Here is a 14,644-nt window from a genome sequence, read left to right as displayed (position 1 = left end):
CAAAGAGATTTGTTTACAGACGGCACAAAGAAGCACCTGAAAAAGAACACCCTACCAACAGTTAAGCTTGGTGGAGGATCCGTAATGTCATAGGGCTGCTTTGCTGCATCTGGTACTGGAGGAATCATGAAATCAGAGGATTACCAAGGAATCTTAGAGCCAAATGTGCCACCCAGTGTAAGAACAGCAGGTTTGTGTCGAAGATCATTGGTCCTCCAGCAAGATAAAGACCCAAAGCACACATCCAAAACATGCAGGAATGGTTGAAAAGGAAAAAATGGAGCCAGGAATGATCTCAGTCCCATCAAAAGTCTATAGCAGAGCTGAAATCTGACAAATGTCTGAGAGCTTGAACAAATTGTAAAAGAAGAACGGGAGAAAATACCAGCTGAGAAGAGCAAGAAGCTTCTAGATACTACAAGAAACGTTTGGAGGAAGTCATCGCTGCCAAACGGTGTCCAACCTCCTACACTGGTGCAAAACATCTGTTTACTTTCATTTCATCTTCTGTTCATCTGTTTCTTGTTGTTACTACACAGTTTACATCTGGTACTTGTGTTGTCTTATTTTATTTTCATTTTTATTCTTATTTTTTCTAGACACTTTACACACTTGAGACGCTTCACACAAATACTTTTAGACACTTTACACTTTGTACTTTGTATTCTTTGTTATTTCTATTTTATTTCTAACCTCTGTGTAATTATATATATTCCACTAACCTTTGTTTATTGTTTATTGTACTCTGGCAAAATAATTTACTCCAGGATAAATGAAGTAGATCTTATAGGAGGAGTGCCTTCGTTACTGTCGATGTAAGTTTTTTCTATTTCCTCTTGGAAATTAGAAGATGCAATTTAAAAATATAAAAATTTAGATCATATGAATTTGGTACATTTCCATTTATTTCTGAAGATACTGTAAAAATGAAAGAGTTCCTCTAGCAGTGACCAGGACTGTGTTTAAAACATTATGTGTATTTAGAATTTGAAAAGATGAAAAAATGTTTAATAAGATTTTAAACCATTATGTTGAAGATGTTCTTTGTTTTGTTAAATTCTGGATGAAAACTCATAAAATTACAGAAAAAATATGCATTAAATTACATGTCGACCAAAAAAAAACTTACAATATTTTACATAATATCATAGTCATTTATTCTTTTACACTGTTTTGCTGTATTTAAATCAGCTAAAATATCATAATTTTACAGATATTTGGTGTTATTTGCACCATTTTTGTAGTTTTTGAACATTACAGCATATTTTTTGTTATTTTTCTAAACAGGTTATTTTTTTACAGTGTAGAATATCAGTGAATGATTGTGAATGTTTAACATGCAGAATTAAACTGTAAAAGAGCAATAAATGACATTATTTCCTCAAAAAGCTGACATGAAATATATATATTATTATTATTTTAGGGACAAGGAGATAATTTACATGAAACAAAAACAGCAAAACTTAATAAAGTGATCTAAATATGTAAAGAATTCATGCGTTTCTTTATTTTTTCCACAGATAATCCAGAAACCTGCACCGACACCAGCTCCTTAAACTGGATTATTATTGATTCTAGTTGTTTCCAGCAAACACATTTTCATTCTGCACATTCTTGGGTGAATAAATTTGCCTGTTCCTGCTCACAGTAAATATTTGTCTCACTTTTTATGACTTGGATTCGCTACACTTGTCTGTAAAATCTTCTTTTTTTTCTTTCTAATCATCAGAGTTTAATGTTAATCACCAAAATAAAGTCTAATTTCTCTTTTATTTAAACCTGTTGGCAATAAAACATGAATAAATTAATGCATGGATGCAGAAAAGACAAACTTCTATTTTTTTCTTTCTGACGTGCTGTAGAAAATAAAAGCCTTTACCTGCTCAGTCTTTGCATGTTTTGGTCCAGAACCTTCTTTAATCGTGAATTTTCCTCCTCAGAGTAAAACAGATTCATTTCCTCTGCTGCCAGGACTCGCTGGTTGCAGGTCGGCGGCTGAACGAGCTTTGACTGAGTCTCTTCCAGACCTCTGAGCTGCAGCTTCGTCATTTATCTCTGAGCAGCAGGGAGAGCAGAGCACTGGCCTTCAAAATAAAAGCACAGTTTATTTGGCAGCGCTGAAGGATTAAACCAGAGAAATAAATTAAATTCTCTATGGACTAAAATGTTCTTGAATTATTATTTAATTACAGCAGTGTAAAGTGACCAAATACAGCTACTCAAGTACAGCTTTGAGTTAATTTACGAATTAAGTATTAAGTAGTAATTTTCTGCTACTTTACACTTTTACTCCATTACAATTATTTGATATTTGATAAATTTATGAATTTAGTTTAACCCTCCTTTTGTCCTCATTTACGACACCAAAAAATATTGTTCCCTTGTTTGAAAAAAATCCAAAATTCAGCAAAAAATTCCCCAAATTTATAAAAATTTGCAAACTCTTCAGGAGGAAAATTCCATTCCATGATTTCAAAAACAGCACTGTTAAAGAAAGAAATGAAGAAAAAAAAAATAATAAAACATCAAAAACATTTTCAAAATTGTGGAATACTTTAATGTTCAAAAACAGTAAAAATCATGAAAATAATAATAACAGCAAATATCTGTGGAGTAAGTATATTTTTAAGCTGTTTTAAATGCAATTAATCAGTGTAATTTTATAGTCAAACAATGTAAAAGTGTAAATTACTTTTTGTAAAAATAGCATTTATTGATGTGGCTGTTAGTTAAAAAAACAAACAGACGTATATTTATTTATTTATGTTTGCATTTATGTATGTGTTCTATCAGCTGTTATCTGTAGTTTGACAAAATGGGGAAAAACTCTAAAATAAAATAAAATAAATGCATCTGTTATTACCATTTTTCAATGGTAATGTACATTATACATTTTTTTCATTCAAATAATGGCAAATATCTGTAAAATACAAATATTATTAGCTGATTTAAATATTAAAATTCAAAAACCCAATAAAAATCTTACTCCAGTTTTCATCTACAGGCTTGATTTTGAGGTACAAGATGATTTACAAAAAAAAAGAATAAATAATGAACATTAAAAAAGAAAACATCAGAAAAGCCAATAAAACATTTTAAAAGACAAAATAAACATCAGAAAAGACATAAAATACTAAAAAAGACAAAAACATGAACAAATATATTAAAGACAGTACATCATTAAAAAGACTTAAAACGTAAAAAGACAGAAATACATTTTAAAGAAGGCAATAAAACATCAGAAAATACCAGAAAGTTATGAATGTTACACATGATTTTTTTTTAACTTCATCACCATATTAATATTAATTTTATGAAAACAATGACTCATAAATAACACCAGCAACACTGAACAAAAAGCAAAATAACTTCTACAGTAAAATAATTATTTTAAATTTTTACTTTACAGGTTTTCTCTGCTTTGCTAACTTACAGGTATAATTAGCAAAATCACAGACAAAATAAAATGGCAAAAAATATTTTAAATAGTCTTGTTTTTGATTTTTTTGTACAGATTTATTTAGTTTGGTTTCAGTACAGATAATCTAGTAAAAGAATCATAATGGAATAACATTTTAAACAGTATTCCACAATTTTTACAAAAAAATAAAGATTTTTTTAATTAAAAAATCTACAGAAACAAAAACAAAAAAACAAAAAACAAAACGTAACAGTTTGTGAACTACAATTTTTCAAAAAGAATTTACAGGTTTTAAATAATATTTCACCATTTCAAAAATAACAACATTTTTTTTTCCCTGTTTTGGCAGATTTATTTTTTTTAATTGACAGTACGCTTCAAACACGGAGATGTATTTTATTGATTCATTTAATTTGGCTGTAATTGAGCACATTTATTTAAATTTACATACATCTTGTGCTGCCAACAGTAACAAGATAAAAATCTAACTCCAGCTTTCATTTACAGGCTTCTCTCTGAGTTTTGCTGCTGTTTGTGTCGCAACAAGTGACTGAAAAAGATGCACAAATGTCAGAAAAATTAAATAAGAGCACTTTATTTTGAAACCGTGACAGGAAGTCATATATCCTCTGATGTCCAGCTTGATGTTCCTCCTATTTGAGGCTTTCTGCTCCTCCTGATGCTTCCAGTCTTCATGTGTTCAAAGCATCAAACACACGATTCATGTAAACTAACTGCTGATTTCTACAGACATCAAGAGGAAAAAACATTTATTTCATCTTTAAATACCAGGAAATGTCTTGTTTTTTAAATATGATAGAATCACCAAATAATGTTTTTTTCTGATTTTATTGACATAAATTATTACTTTTAGTAGGTATTATCTGTAATTGAACAAAATAAAAAAAAATCTGTAACAATAAAAGTGAATTGTTGAGAAAAGTCACAGTTAAAATCAGTTACAGTTCAGTTAAACTGCCGTAAATTTGATTGTATCAGTAAGTTTTTATTAGATAAAATCATTTCTCTCTTCTTTGAGTGATTTTATCATCCTCAGCCGGGCTTCCTAATCAATAATCAATCAATAATCAAGACTGTGAAGTCAGAATATAATGTCCATCCGCATTAACAAAGCTTCCCCAGACATCTTTTCAGCTCTGTGTTAAAAGAGAAAGAGAAATAATAGTTAACATTCACATCGTATATAATGTACAATAAAACTGGAACCAATCAATAAAATCAGCATTTACTCACACACACACACAGACACACGCGCGCGCGCGCGCGCGCGCACACACACACACACACACACACACTTGATCTGATGAGGCCACTAAAAAGATTTCCATACTATTTAAAGATTAGGTCACTATGATCCAAGAAAAGACCTGATATCAAACTTTTATTTTGAAAAAGACATACATTTATTATATTTTTTATTATATATTATTATATTATATTATATTATATTATATTGTATTATATTGTATTGTATTGTATTGTATTGTATTGTATTGTATTGTATTGTATTGTATTGTATTGTATTGTATTGTATTATATTATATTATATTATATTATATTATATTATATTATATTATATTATATTATATTATATTATATTATATTATATTATATTATATTATATGCTTTGTCCTTATTTAAATCCCTTGTGTTGTTATAAAATAAAACAAAAAAATTTAAAGAATAATTCAAAATAAATTACAAAGCACTAAACAATCAACATAAAATAAAAATGGCAAACAGATATGAATACATAGGGAAACTTGGGAATCTCAGGGTTTTTTAATTATATTTTTGTAGGTTATTCTGTCACTATATTGCAAGAAAAGACCTGAAATCAAACTTTTATTATGAATAAAAAACATATATTTATTATTATTATTTTGATGTAATGCATTATATTATACTATATTATATTACATTATATTATATCAATCTATATTCTATTCTATTCTATTATAATATATTATATTTTATATATTATATTACAATGTATTATAATGTATTATAATGTATTCTATTATGTTATTATATTATATTATATTATATTATATTATATTATATTATATTATATTATATTATATTATATTATATTATATTATATTATATTATATTATATTATATTATATTATATTATATTATATTATATTATATTATATTATATTATATTATATTATATTATATTATGTTATATTATATTATGTTATAGTATTATTATAAACTACTGTTCTCAGATCAGATTTCTGTCTTCATCTGTCCCATAGATCAGTCCAGACTCTCTCCTCTTCACTGGTCCCAGATCTGTCCTGTCTCCTACGTCACTCTCTGCGCGGCTTTTTCCCTCCTCAGATGGTCTCATGTTGATGACGTGTTTGGTAATGGCCGCTCTCGCTGTGCGGTGCGGGCTGTTGAATCTTCTCTGAATTAATTCTGTCTATAACTCACCGCAGACCGTCCGGACCGACACCAGCGGGGAGAGGGCGGGTGTTCACGCAGCAGCGCCGTCTGTACAGAGCTCCGGGTCGGCAAGGTGAATGGAAATGTGTGCCTGTTAGCGGCTAGCGGAGGGTAGCCGTTAGCGCCGTTAGCTTAGCTTCAGGCTACATTGTTGATTGAAAGACGGAGAGTCGTGTCGGTGCTAAAGCGAGCGGTGTCCGGTTAATTTCACCATTCTGTTCACCGATCGGTACGTTAGTGTTCGGTAAAGAAGCTCGGCGGCTCGGTGAGGAGCGGTCGCTCGGTGGTTAGCCGGCTCTCTGCGCGCTGTGCCGAGTTATGGGCCTGGTTGGCAGCTAGCGACCTGCTATTGTAAGTTAGAGCCGCTACACGCTGCAGGTGAACTTCCACAGATTCTCTAATAACAGACACATAAGTTGCTGTATCTGCGAACCATCGAGGTATGTTTCAGATTTACGACTCGTTTCCAAAGATAGTTGCTAGCTAGCCTGCTAAAGCTAAGGGTTTCCTCTGCTGGTGAATTAGCAGCGCCGGTATTGTGTCAAAAAGTGCCAAAAACTGTTTTTTACAGCAGGATTTATGTATTTACAGCTGCTTTTATGTGCCCCAAGCAGCCATAAGGCGCAAATACACACACCTTAATGTCTGCGGTGTTACATCAAGTATATCTTTGTCCAAATAATTGTGATTTTAACATTTTTGTTGCAGGTTTTAGCGCAATCAGGTATGACTTTAATCGATTATAGCTAATATTGTAGTGTAGTTTCTGATGTCAAAGCTGTGTATGTTTGGTATGTCTAATACCTCCTTTGTTTTTGGAAGCTCGACTTTTAATAATATGATTTTTGAATGCATTTTATCCATAAAATAAGAAAATTAACTCATTTGCAATTAACTTATGGGCTACAATCTTTAAAATGTAATTTTACTGAGTAAAATCAAGTCAATTTAGTGCATTAATAACATTTCTGTCGCTCTGTAGGGGCTGCAGTGACTTTGGCGGGTGGAAAACTGCATTATAAGAGATTAATTACATTTTTGAAACTATTTCAACTGGTAAAATCAGCTTGATTAGTTATAATCTGAGCAGGTAAAACAGTGCAGAGATGTAAAGATGATTGCAAGAAAGAGGATTTCTTAATTTTATGTATAAAAACATCCACAAAGCATGTTAGATGCAGTCTAGTTTGCACATATAATCAGTGATGTGAGATATACCAAACGCTGCAGTAAATGTAAACTACTAATTATCTCTTTAGTCACAATTTTTAGATTAAGAGAAACGTTAAAGCATCACAAAGACTCCTTTCTGCTGTCGCTAGAGATGTGAAAGTGTGTGTATTTGTGCATTACGACTGTTTGACCCACATAAAAGAATCTGTTGAGTGATGCAGCTTCAGCAATCAGCTTCTTGGCAGACCATCACTTTTTGGCACAACACCAGAAGTTATCTTTCAAGAAAAAAAAAATCCTGTCAGCTGTAGTCATTTTAGTGTTTTTATAAACAACGAAGTGGGTTTGCAGAGTTAACAAAGGTTCAGGTTTATCCAATCAGAAAGTCACTTTGTGAAGATTCTGGAGAATTTTCTTTGCTCAGACAAATCAGCAAAAAACAAACATTTATTTTCAGAGTTTACTATCACACATTATGTGATTTAGGTCAATATGTACTGTACTTTATTGTCTGTCAGTGTAATCTTTCTTGGTTAAGATATATTTAGTATTAGGTTGCATATTTCTGCCAGTCCAATGCATTTATTAAACAGTAATAGAACCTGACTACCATTTTTTTTTTTAGGAAATTAAGAAATTCTGATTAATATCTTCCAATAGTTATCATCTGTAACTGAACAAAATAAGGAAAATCTGTAAAATAAAGTTGTTGAAAAAACCCACAATTAAAAACAGTTACAATTCAGTTAAAGGGCCGTAAATTTGATCAAATCAGGGCGTTTTGCGGTATTTTCACTCTCAAAAGGAATGTGAACTGATTTTATTATATTAAACCACGTATCTCGTCTGTGAGTGGTGTTATCCTGCTGTGTAATTATCTGCAGCCGGGCTTCCTAATCAATAATCGATCAATAATCAAGCCTGTAGAGTCACTATATAATGTCTGTCCACAGTGGATCCTGCTAAAGCTTCACCAGACGTGTTTTGCACTTTACTTGACTAGTAAAAGAGAAATAGAAATAATATTGAGCACTAACATCATCTATAAACATTAAAACTGAAATCAATCAATAAAATGAGCGTTTACTTATCAAACGGTGTTGGTACAGCCAAAAACAAAACATTTCTGAGTTTGCTATCACACATGATGTGATTTAGGTCAGTATGTACCGTTCTTATTGTCTGTTAGTGTAGTCTTTCTTTGTTTGTTTTGGTTAAGATGATTTAGTACTAGGCTGAGTATGTCTGAGTAGAACGTGACTGATTGTGGGTTTCTTGTGCAGAAGCCAATACCATTTATTACCATTTGTATCTGCCAATATCTGTAAATATATGTGGATATATACAGGTTTAGATATAATATTTTGGTTATCTTAAAATGTAAACATAAGGGGGTTATTGTTTAACTTTCAAACACTTCACCAACTAGTTAGCAGCTAACTGAAGACACCGCACCACCTCCTGCTCCTTGACATGTGCTGCCAGCAGTGCTGAAAGTACCACAAACAACGTAGGCATTATTCTGGACAAGTTCTAAATTATACTGAGCATCTTTTTTTCTGTAGATATATCATTTGGGCTCTAAGCAGTCGGGTTGAAATTGAGCAACTAGAAATATTGTCTGTTAATTTCTTTATCCTTTTTGTGTCCAAAATCCTGAAGGATTTACGTTAAACTGCGAGCTGTTCTTGTTCTCAGTTGTAATCTAATCATTTCTTCTCTGATTTATTATTTATATGTGATTCTAGGCGACTTTATTATCCTCTTAGGCAGATAATAAAACATTTTTGTTGCTGGTTAGCTACTATGTTACTAAAAGTGTTAATGTATTCGAAGACACAGCTTGACTCCGCACCACCTCCTGCTCTGCTACATGTGTTGCTGGCACTGCTGAGTGTATCATAGACCATGTAGGCATTATTCTGGACAAGTTACTCATGTTTTTGAGTCTTTTTCAACAGTTTTTGAGTAATTCTGAACAATTTTCATGTATTTTTGAAAAATTTGTGTGTAATTTTGGACATCTTCAGTTTTTTTTGAGCCAGTTTTGACAAACATTGAGAAATTTGGGATGATTTTTGTGAAATTTTACACAACCTTCATGTAATTTGACCAATTTTTTAGTAAACAAACACATTTAACTTTGCTAAAAACTCCAACCAGATCAGTTTTACATCCATCCAGGTGTGACGGTCTAAAGCAAATCGAAATCTGACCAATTTTGGACAATATTGTGTCATTTTGGACAAGATTTCGGGTGTTTTTGAACAATTTTTGAATAATTTGGGCAAATACTGAGTCAGGTTGGAAGGTATTTGTCATTTTTTGGACACATTTTTAATAATTTTCTTTCTAGTCAACGTTGAGCATCAATACGGGACAATAAAACACTTTTATTGCTGGTTAGCTGCTGTGTTACTTAAGGTGTTAATGTCTTCGAAGACACCATTGGACTCCGCATCACCTTCTGCTCTGCTACATGTGCTGCCAGCAGTGCTGAGAGTATCATAAACAATGTTGGCATTATTCTGGACAAGTTCTGTGAATATAATATATGAATTCTTTGAGCTGTTACTAACGTTTTTTTAATTTTTTTTTCAACAATTTTTGAGTAATTCTGAACAATTTTTATGTATTTCTGAACAATTTTTGAGTCATTTTGGACAAATATTGAGAAATTTGGACACATTTTTATCTTCTTGAACAACTTTCACGTATTTTTGAACAAGTCATTTTCAAGGAATTCTGGACAAAATTTCAGGTCTTTTTGAACAATTTTTGAATTTGGTTGGTCAGTTTGGAAGGCTTTTGTCATATTTTTAAGTTTGAAAGCTTTGAAAAGCATTTTTCTTTCAAAAGTCCTCCTCATCGGTTTTCACATATTACAAAAAAGATTTTGTGACTTTTTTTGTCCCATGTTAACAGTTCAACCATGTTTATTTGTGTATATTCTTATAAAAATCCACCCAGATTTGTTTTATTCTATCAGAATATTCCAACATCCTACCATACAGTCATTCCTTTTGATTTCCTCAGACCAGTAAGATAATTTAAATACTATTTAAAACTAGTAAGGACACTTTTATCCAAAAAAAAAGCCCTAAAATAAAGATTCTAAATTTTTTTTGTTCCTTTTATCTAACTTCATGATATATAAAAATGTTAAAGTGACAGATTTTTGAATGGAGTTTGGCCTGATGTGCTTTTTATGACCTAGAAAACACAATTTTTTTCCATCAGGGCTCAGTTGGCGTGTTATTTGTTGACTTTATCTTACATTTTTTTTCTTTTTCCACCAGAATATTCCCTAATGGATACTCCTGAGAGCCCTACCCAGTCCCCTCAGTCCCCTGAGGAGGAGGAGAAGGGTCTTTCTGACAGCGAGCTGCTGGAGTCTCCCGACGAAGAGGAGGACAGGGTCATCTCAGACAGCGAGCTGCTTCACGAGGAGGAAAATGGAGGCCTGGATGACGAGGACGAGGAGGCGGTGGACGGCCAGGAAAGAGGCTCGGAGCTGGAGGAAGAGGACGAGGTGGTTCCTGACTTTGTGTCCGACCCCGAGGATGAGGAGGCCGTAGGAGAACCAGGAGGGATGGGACAGGAGGGTGAGACTATTGTTCTCATGGAGGGGGACGAAGACGGTCCACAGGGGGAGGAAGAGGAGGAGAAGGAGGACGACGATCGAGTCATTGACACCCCACAGTCTCCAGACTCAGAGCCAGATCAGGGAAAGAGTTTTCTGGCCGAGGAGCATGGAGAAGACCGGGAGGAAGGATACTACAGGAAGCAGGAGACAGCCGAGGTGGACGACGAAGAGGAGGAGGAAGATAAGAGCAAGGAGGAAGAGGAGGAGGAGAGGAGGAGAGCCGTGGCGGCGAGGGAGATGAAGGACGACTCGGCTTCGGTTTCTCGGGAGCTGGACGAACATGAGCTGGACTACGACGAGGAGGTACCGGAGGAACCCAGCATTCCAGCAAACGAGGAGGAGGAGGACGAGGAAGAGCCGAAGGCAGAGGACGAAGAGGAGGAGAGCGAGGACAAGATCAACAACAACAACAACAACAAGAAGAAGGAGAAGAAACCAATCCTCCCTCCATCTCCGAAAGACGGCGAGTCGAGGAGGACGGACGACTCCAGAGGGCCCGAGAGGAACCGCCGAGACTCGTTCAGGGACAAGAAGAAGGAGGAAGACGATGGAGAGATCGATGAAGGGGAAATCGATGTAAGTGATCAGACTTTGATTTGTTAGTTGGTTGGCTGGCTGCATGTTGCCAGCAGGTGGCGCTAGGGCTGTGAATGTATTTTGGCATATGGATGTGATCAGCGCAGGACTCTGATCAAACATGTAAAATTTGAGGCAGATTGGAGCATGTTCAGGGGGTTTACACAGCACTTCCTGTTTCATGGCGAAGCATCAAACTTCAGGGGTTGCCATGGCCACGCCCTCAGACTTTAGCGGAACATTTTGATAACTTTTCATCATTGACGCCTGTTGGCAAAATCTGAGGTCACTTGGAGTTACCCCCTAGAGCAGGGGTGCCAAACTCATTTTAGTTCAGAGGCCACATTCAGCCCAGTTTGATCTCAAGTGGAGCGCACAAGTAAAATCATAACATAAGAACCTATAAACAACAACAACTCCAAAAGCAAAAACGAGACACAAAATGACAAAAGCAAGAAACAGAAAGACAAAAAAAGAGACAAACGACACGAAACAAAACAAAAAATGGACAAAATATTAGAAAAGTTACAAAACGACAAAAAAATGAAACAAACCATATGAGCAAGACAAAAAGACACAAAACGACAGTCAAGACAAAAAATTTAGGGATAAAAGGGATAAAAATGACAAAAGCGAGAAACAAAAGGACAGAAAAATAGACAAACAGCACAAGCGAGACAAAAAAACAACAAAAACGACACACAAAGCACCAAATAAAGCCAAAACACAAAATGACAAAAAAGTACACAAAAAACACAAGTGAGACAAAAAGGAAACACAAAACGACAAAAATGAGAAAGAAAACGACAAAAACATGAGACAAACGACAAGAACAAGAAACAGAATATCAGGTTTAGAACGTGAAATGCAAATATGACCCTGTGCACAAGCCTGATTTTTGCTCAGTTAGTGGGTAATTTGCAGTAAATTGCTCAGATTTGTGCTGATTTCTTTTGTGATTGTGTGTTCAGGACGATGACCTGGAGGAAGGAGAAGTTAAAGATCCCTCGGACAGAAAGATCCGACCTCGACCCATCTGCAGGTTCTTCATCAAAGGTAGGAGCTGACGGCAGATTTAAGCTTTATATCGTTATATGTTGGCATTTTACTGGCAAAACACCAATCAAATCATCACATTTTAAGACTTATTTCTGCAAAAGGTGTTGGGTTTGACTCAACACTATAAATGTTTAATAACTCTGTCATTTTATCTCCTATTAAACCTGCTTAACCTGCATTTTAGTTCCGTCGTCACTTTAGGAGCATATAAAGAATGCTGCTGTTTGCTTCAACTTTTATTTTTAGTTTATCTACAGCAGAGGGAGCTGTTCAACAGGATATGGACTTACTTTGATGTGTTTTTTTAACACCCTTGGGACAGGACAAACTAGGGACTAAAATTAAAGCAGTTTTGAGTAAATAATAGATAATATGGATACAGAACTGGCATTGAAGCTGTTTTTGGTCCATTTGTCATGATTGAACACAACATTTATAATTCCTCCGTAACGATTTGGTTCATATCATGTCATAAAACAGTCAGGATCTTAATTTATAGTGTTTGTTCTTTTTTAAAACCTAATACATCAGTTTCACTCTCTGAAAATCAATTACGAATCGTTGACATCAAATTTGTGCATCTGAAATGTCTTTTTAAAGCACATATCAACAATTTTTTTATCACTCTGTACAAGGTCATGTCTTCCAGGGTGATTAGTTAAACCAGAAACCAGAAAATATTCACATTTAAGAAGCTGTAATCACAGAATTTAGACGTTGTCTCTGTAAAAAATGACTAAACTCGATTGTCAGAATAGTTGGCAGTTAAATTAATTGCAGCTAATCGATTAATTGTTGCATTTCAAATGTGTTTTTGTGAGAAAACATAGAATTAATCTCACTGTATGTAACGCTGTACATAACAAACAGCAAGCTTTGTGAGTGTAATCAGTGTCTAATTAGGTGGTAAATGAAAACATCTGGACATCATTTTAGTGTTTTAATCCACATCCGCTGCCTGTAAATGAGTTTAAATCTTACTTTTACACTTTGTCTCCTCCAGGTAACTGTACTTGGGGTATGAACTGTCGGTTCATCCACCCTGGAGTCAACGACAAAGGAAACTACTCCCTCATCAGTAAACCAGACCTCTTCTCACCCAACGGAGCCCCTCCAGGAGGACCTCACCCACTAATACCCAACAACCCCTGGGTAAAACGCCTCCGCAGTACTCTGTGTTTGTGTAGTACTTGTAGGAACGCTGTGTTATTTTTACTAGGGATCCACTAATGTATTTAATACGGTAGATGTTGATTATTGGTACTGAAGAAATGCAAATAGCCAATGTTTGGAACCAGGATACATTAAAAGTTACTCATTACCAGCATGTGGTAGCAGGGAATCATTATTAACTAAGTTTGTTCATTATTATTTCCACATATATATATTAAATATTGTATATCTATAGCATGTTGTAATAGGGAAGCTGTCATTTAAAGCTGGGCTTCTTCATTAATAAGCTATGGTTACGGTGAGATCAATGGATGGAAAGTTCATCTCTATTTCTATTCTATCGCTTCTATTGTCCAATGAAGTTCATGTCTTTAGAACATTATTAATTCTGGTATTCATGTCACTGTTTCTGAGTAATCTGTGGCTGCCTCCTATCTTAGCTGCTAGATGGTAGCGTAGCCATTAGCCTCTGATTTGTGGAGTTGTTTGCGCTTCTTCTTCAGTTCTGTCAGTCAGAACAAACTGGTTGATTATCACGGACGATATTTTTGTTTTTCCGATTACTTATATGAGTATTTTTATTGTCTCTGTCTTTGGAGACTGCAATAACTGAACAAGAAACACAAGCAGAGTGCTGAGACCACAGAGTGACTGCAGAGAGAAAGAGTCGACTGAATCAAAGCCAAAAGGTCGCATTTTTTTTGTTTTTGCCTCGTAAAAATGGCCGATATCGATATCAGTAATTGGCTGAGTTCATAATCAGTCGATCCATAATTTTTGCAGCAATAGGTTCCTGCAGGATCACAGTGCTTCAACATCTCTCTATCAGCAGATATTACTACTACTACTCAGGGTTTCTGCGAGGCATTAAAAAGCATTAATAGTCATTAAATTGATTTTGTGAAAATTAAGGCCTTACATGGCATTAAAAATCATTAAATTTGATTCTCAGTGGCATTAAAAATTCTTTCTGCAATTTTCAAGAAAAATATTTGATAAAAATAATATGCAATTATAGACTGCGATTCATCAGATATGTGGATCTGCATAAACATGTCGAAGCATTGTGATAACTGTTCCGGCCAGTCGGGTACAATTACAAAAAACTGCATGTTTGG

At 34.4% G+C, this 14,644-nt stretch overlaps 2 protein-coding genes across 4 annotated transcripts in view; one reads left to right on the top strand and one right to left on the bottom strand.

Moving 5' to 3' along the window:
- Positions 1 to 2,016, bottom strand: part of trhr2 (thyrotropin releasing hormone receptor 2) — a 31,502-nt gene extending 29,486 nt beyond the window's left edge. The window contains exon 1 of the mRNA XM_023269731.3: positions 1,880 to 2,016. The gene's annotated coding sequence lies outside the window, so the exon portion shown is untranslated. The remainder of the gene's footprint in view (positions 1 to 1,879) is intronic.
- Positions 2,017 to 5,818: 3,802 nt separating this feature from the next.
- zc3h18 (zinc finger CCCH-type containing 18) overlaps positions 5,819 to 14,644 on the top strand; it is a 59,125-nt gene continuing 50,299 nt past the window's right edge. For all 3 annotated transcript variants that reach the window (XM_055009291.1, XM_055009292.1, XM_055009290.1), the window contains exons 1-4: positions 5,819 to 5,972; positions 10,372 to 11,294; positions 12,266 to 12,350; positions 13,357 to 13,505. In XM_055009291.1, coding sequence (XP_054865266.1) covers positions 10,383 to 11,294; positions 12,266 to 12,350; positions 13,357 to 13,505 — 1,146 coding nt within the window. In that variant the 5' untranslated portion in view covers positions 5,819 to 5,972; positions 10,372 to 10,382. The remainder of the gene's footprint in view (positions 5,973 to 10,371; positions 11,295 to 12,265; positions 12,351 to 13,356; positions 13,506 to 14,644) is intronic.

This window comes from Amphiprion ocellaris, chromosome 3 (assembly GCF_022539595.1).
Source record: "Amphiprion ocellaris isolate individual 3 ecotype Okinawa chromosome 3, ASM2253959v1, whole genome shotgun sequence".
Taxonomy (NCBI): domain Eukaryota; kingdom Metazoa; phylum Chordata; class Actinopteri; family Pomacentridae; genus Amphiprion; species Amphiprion ocellaris.
The sequence above is the reverse complement of the archived record's forward strand: the minus strand, read 5'-3'. Positions and strand labels throughout refer to the sequence as shown.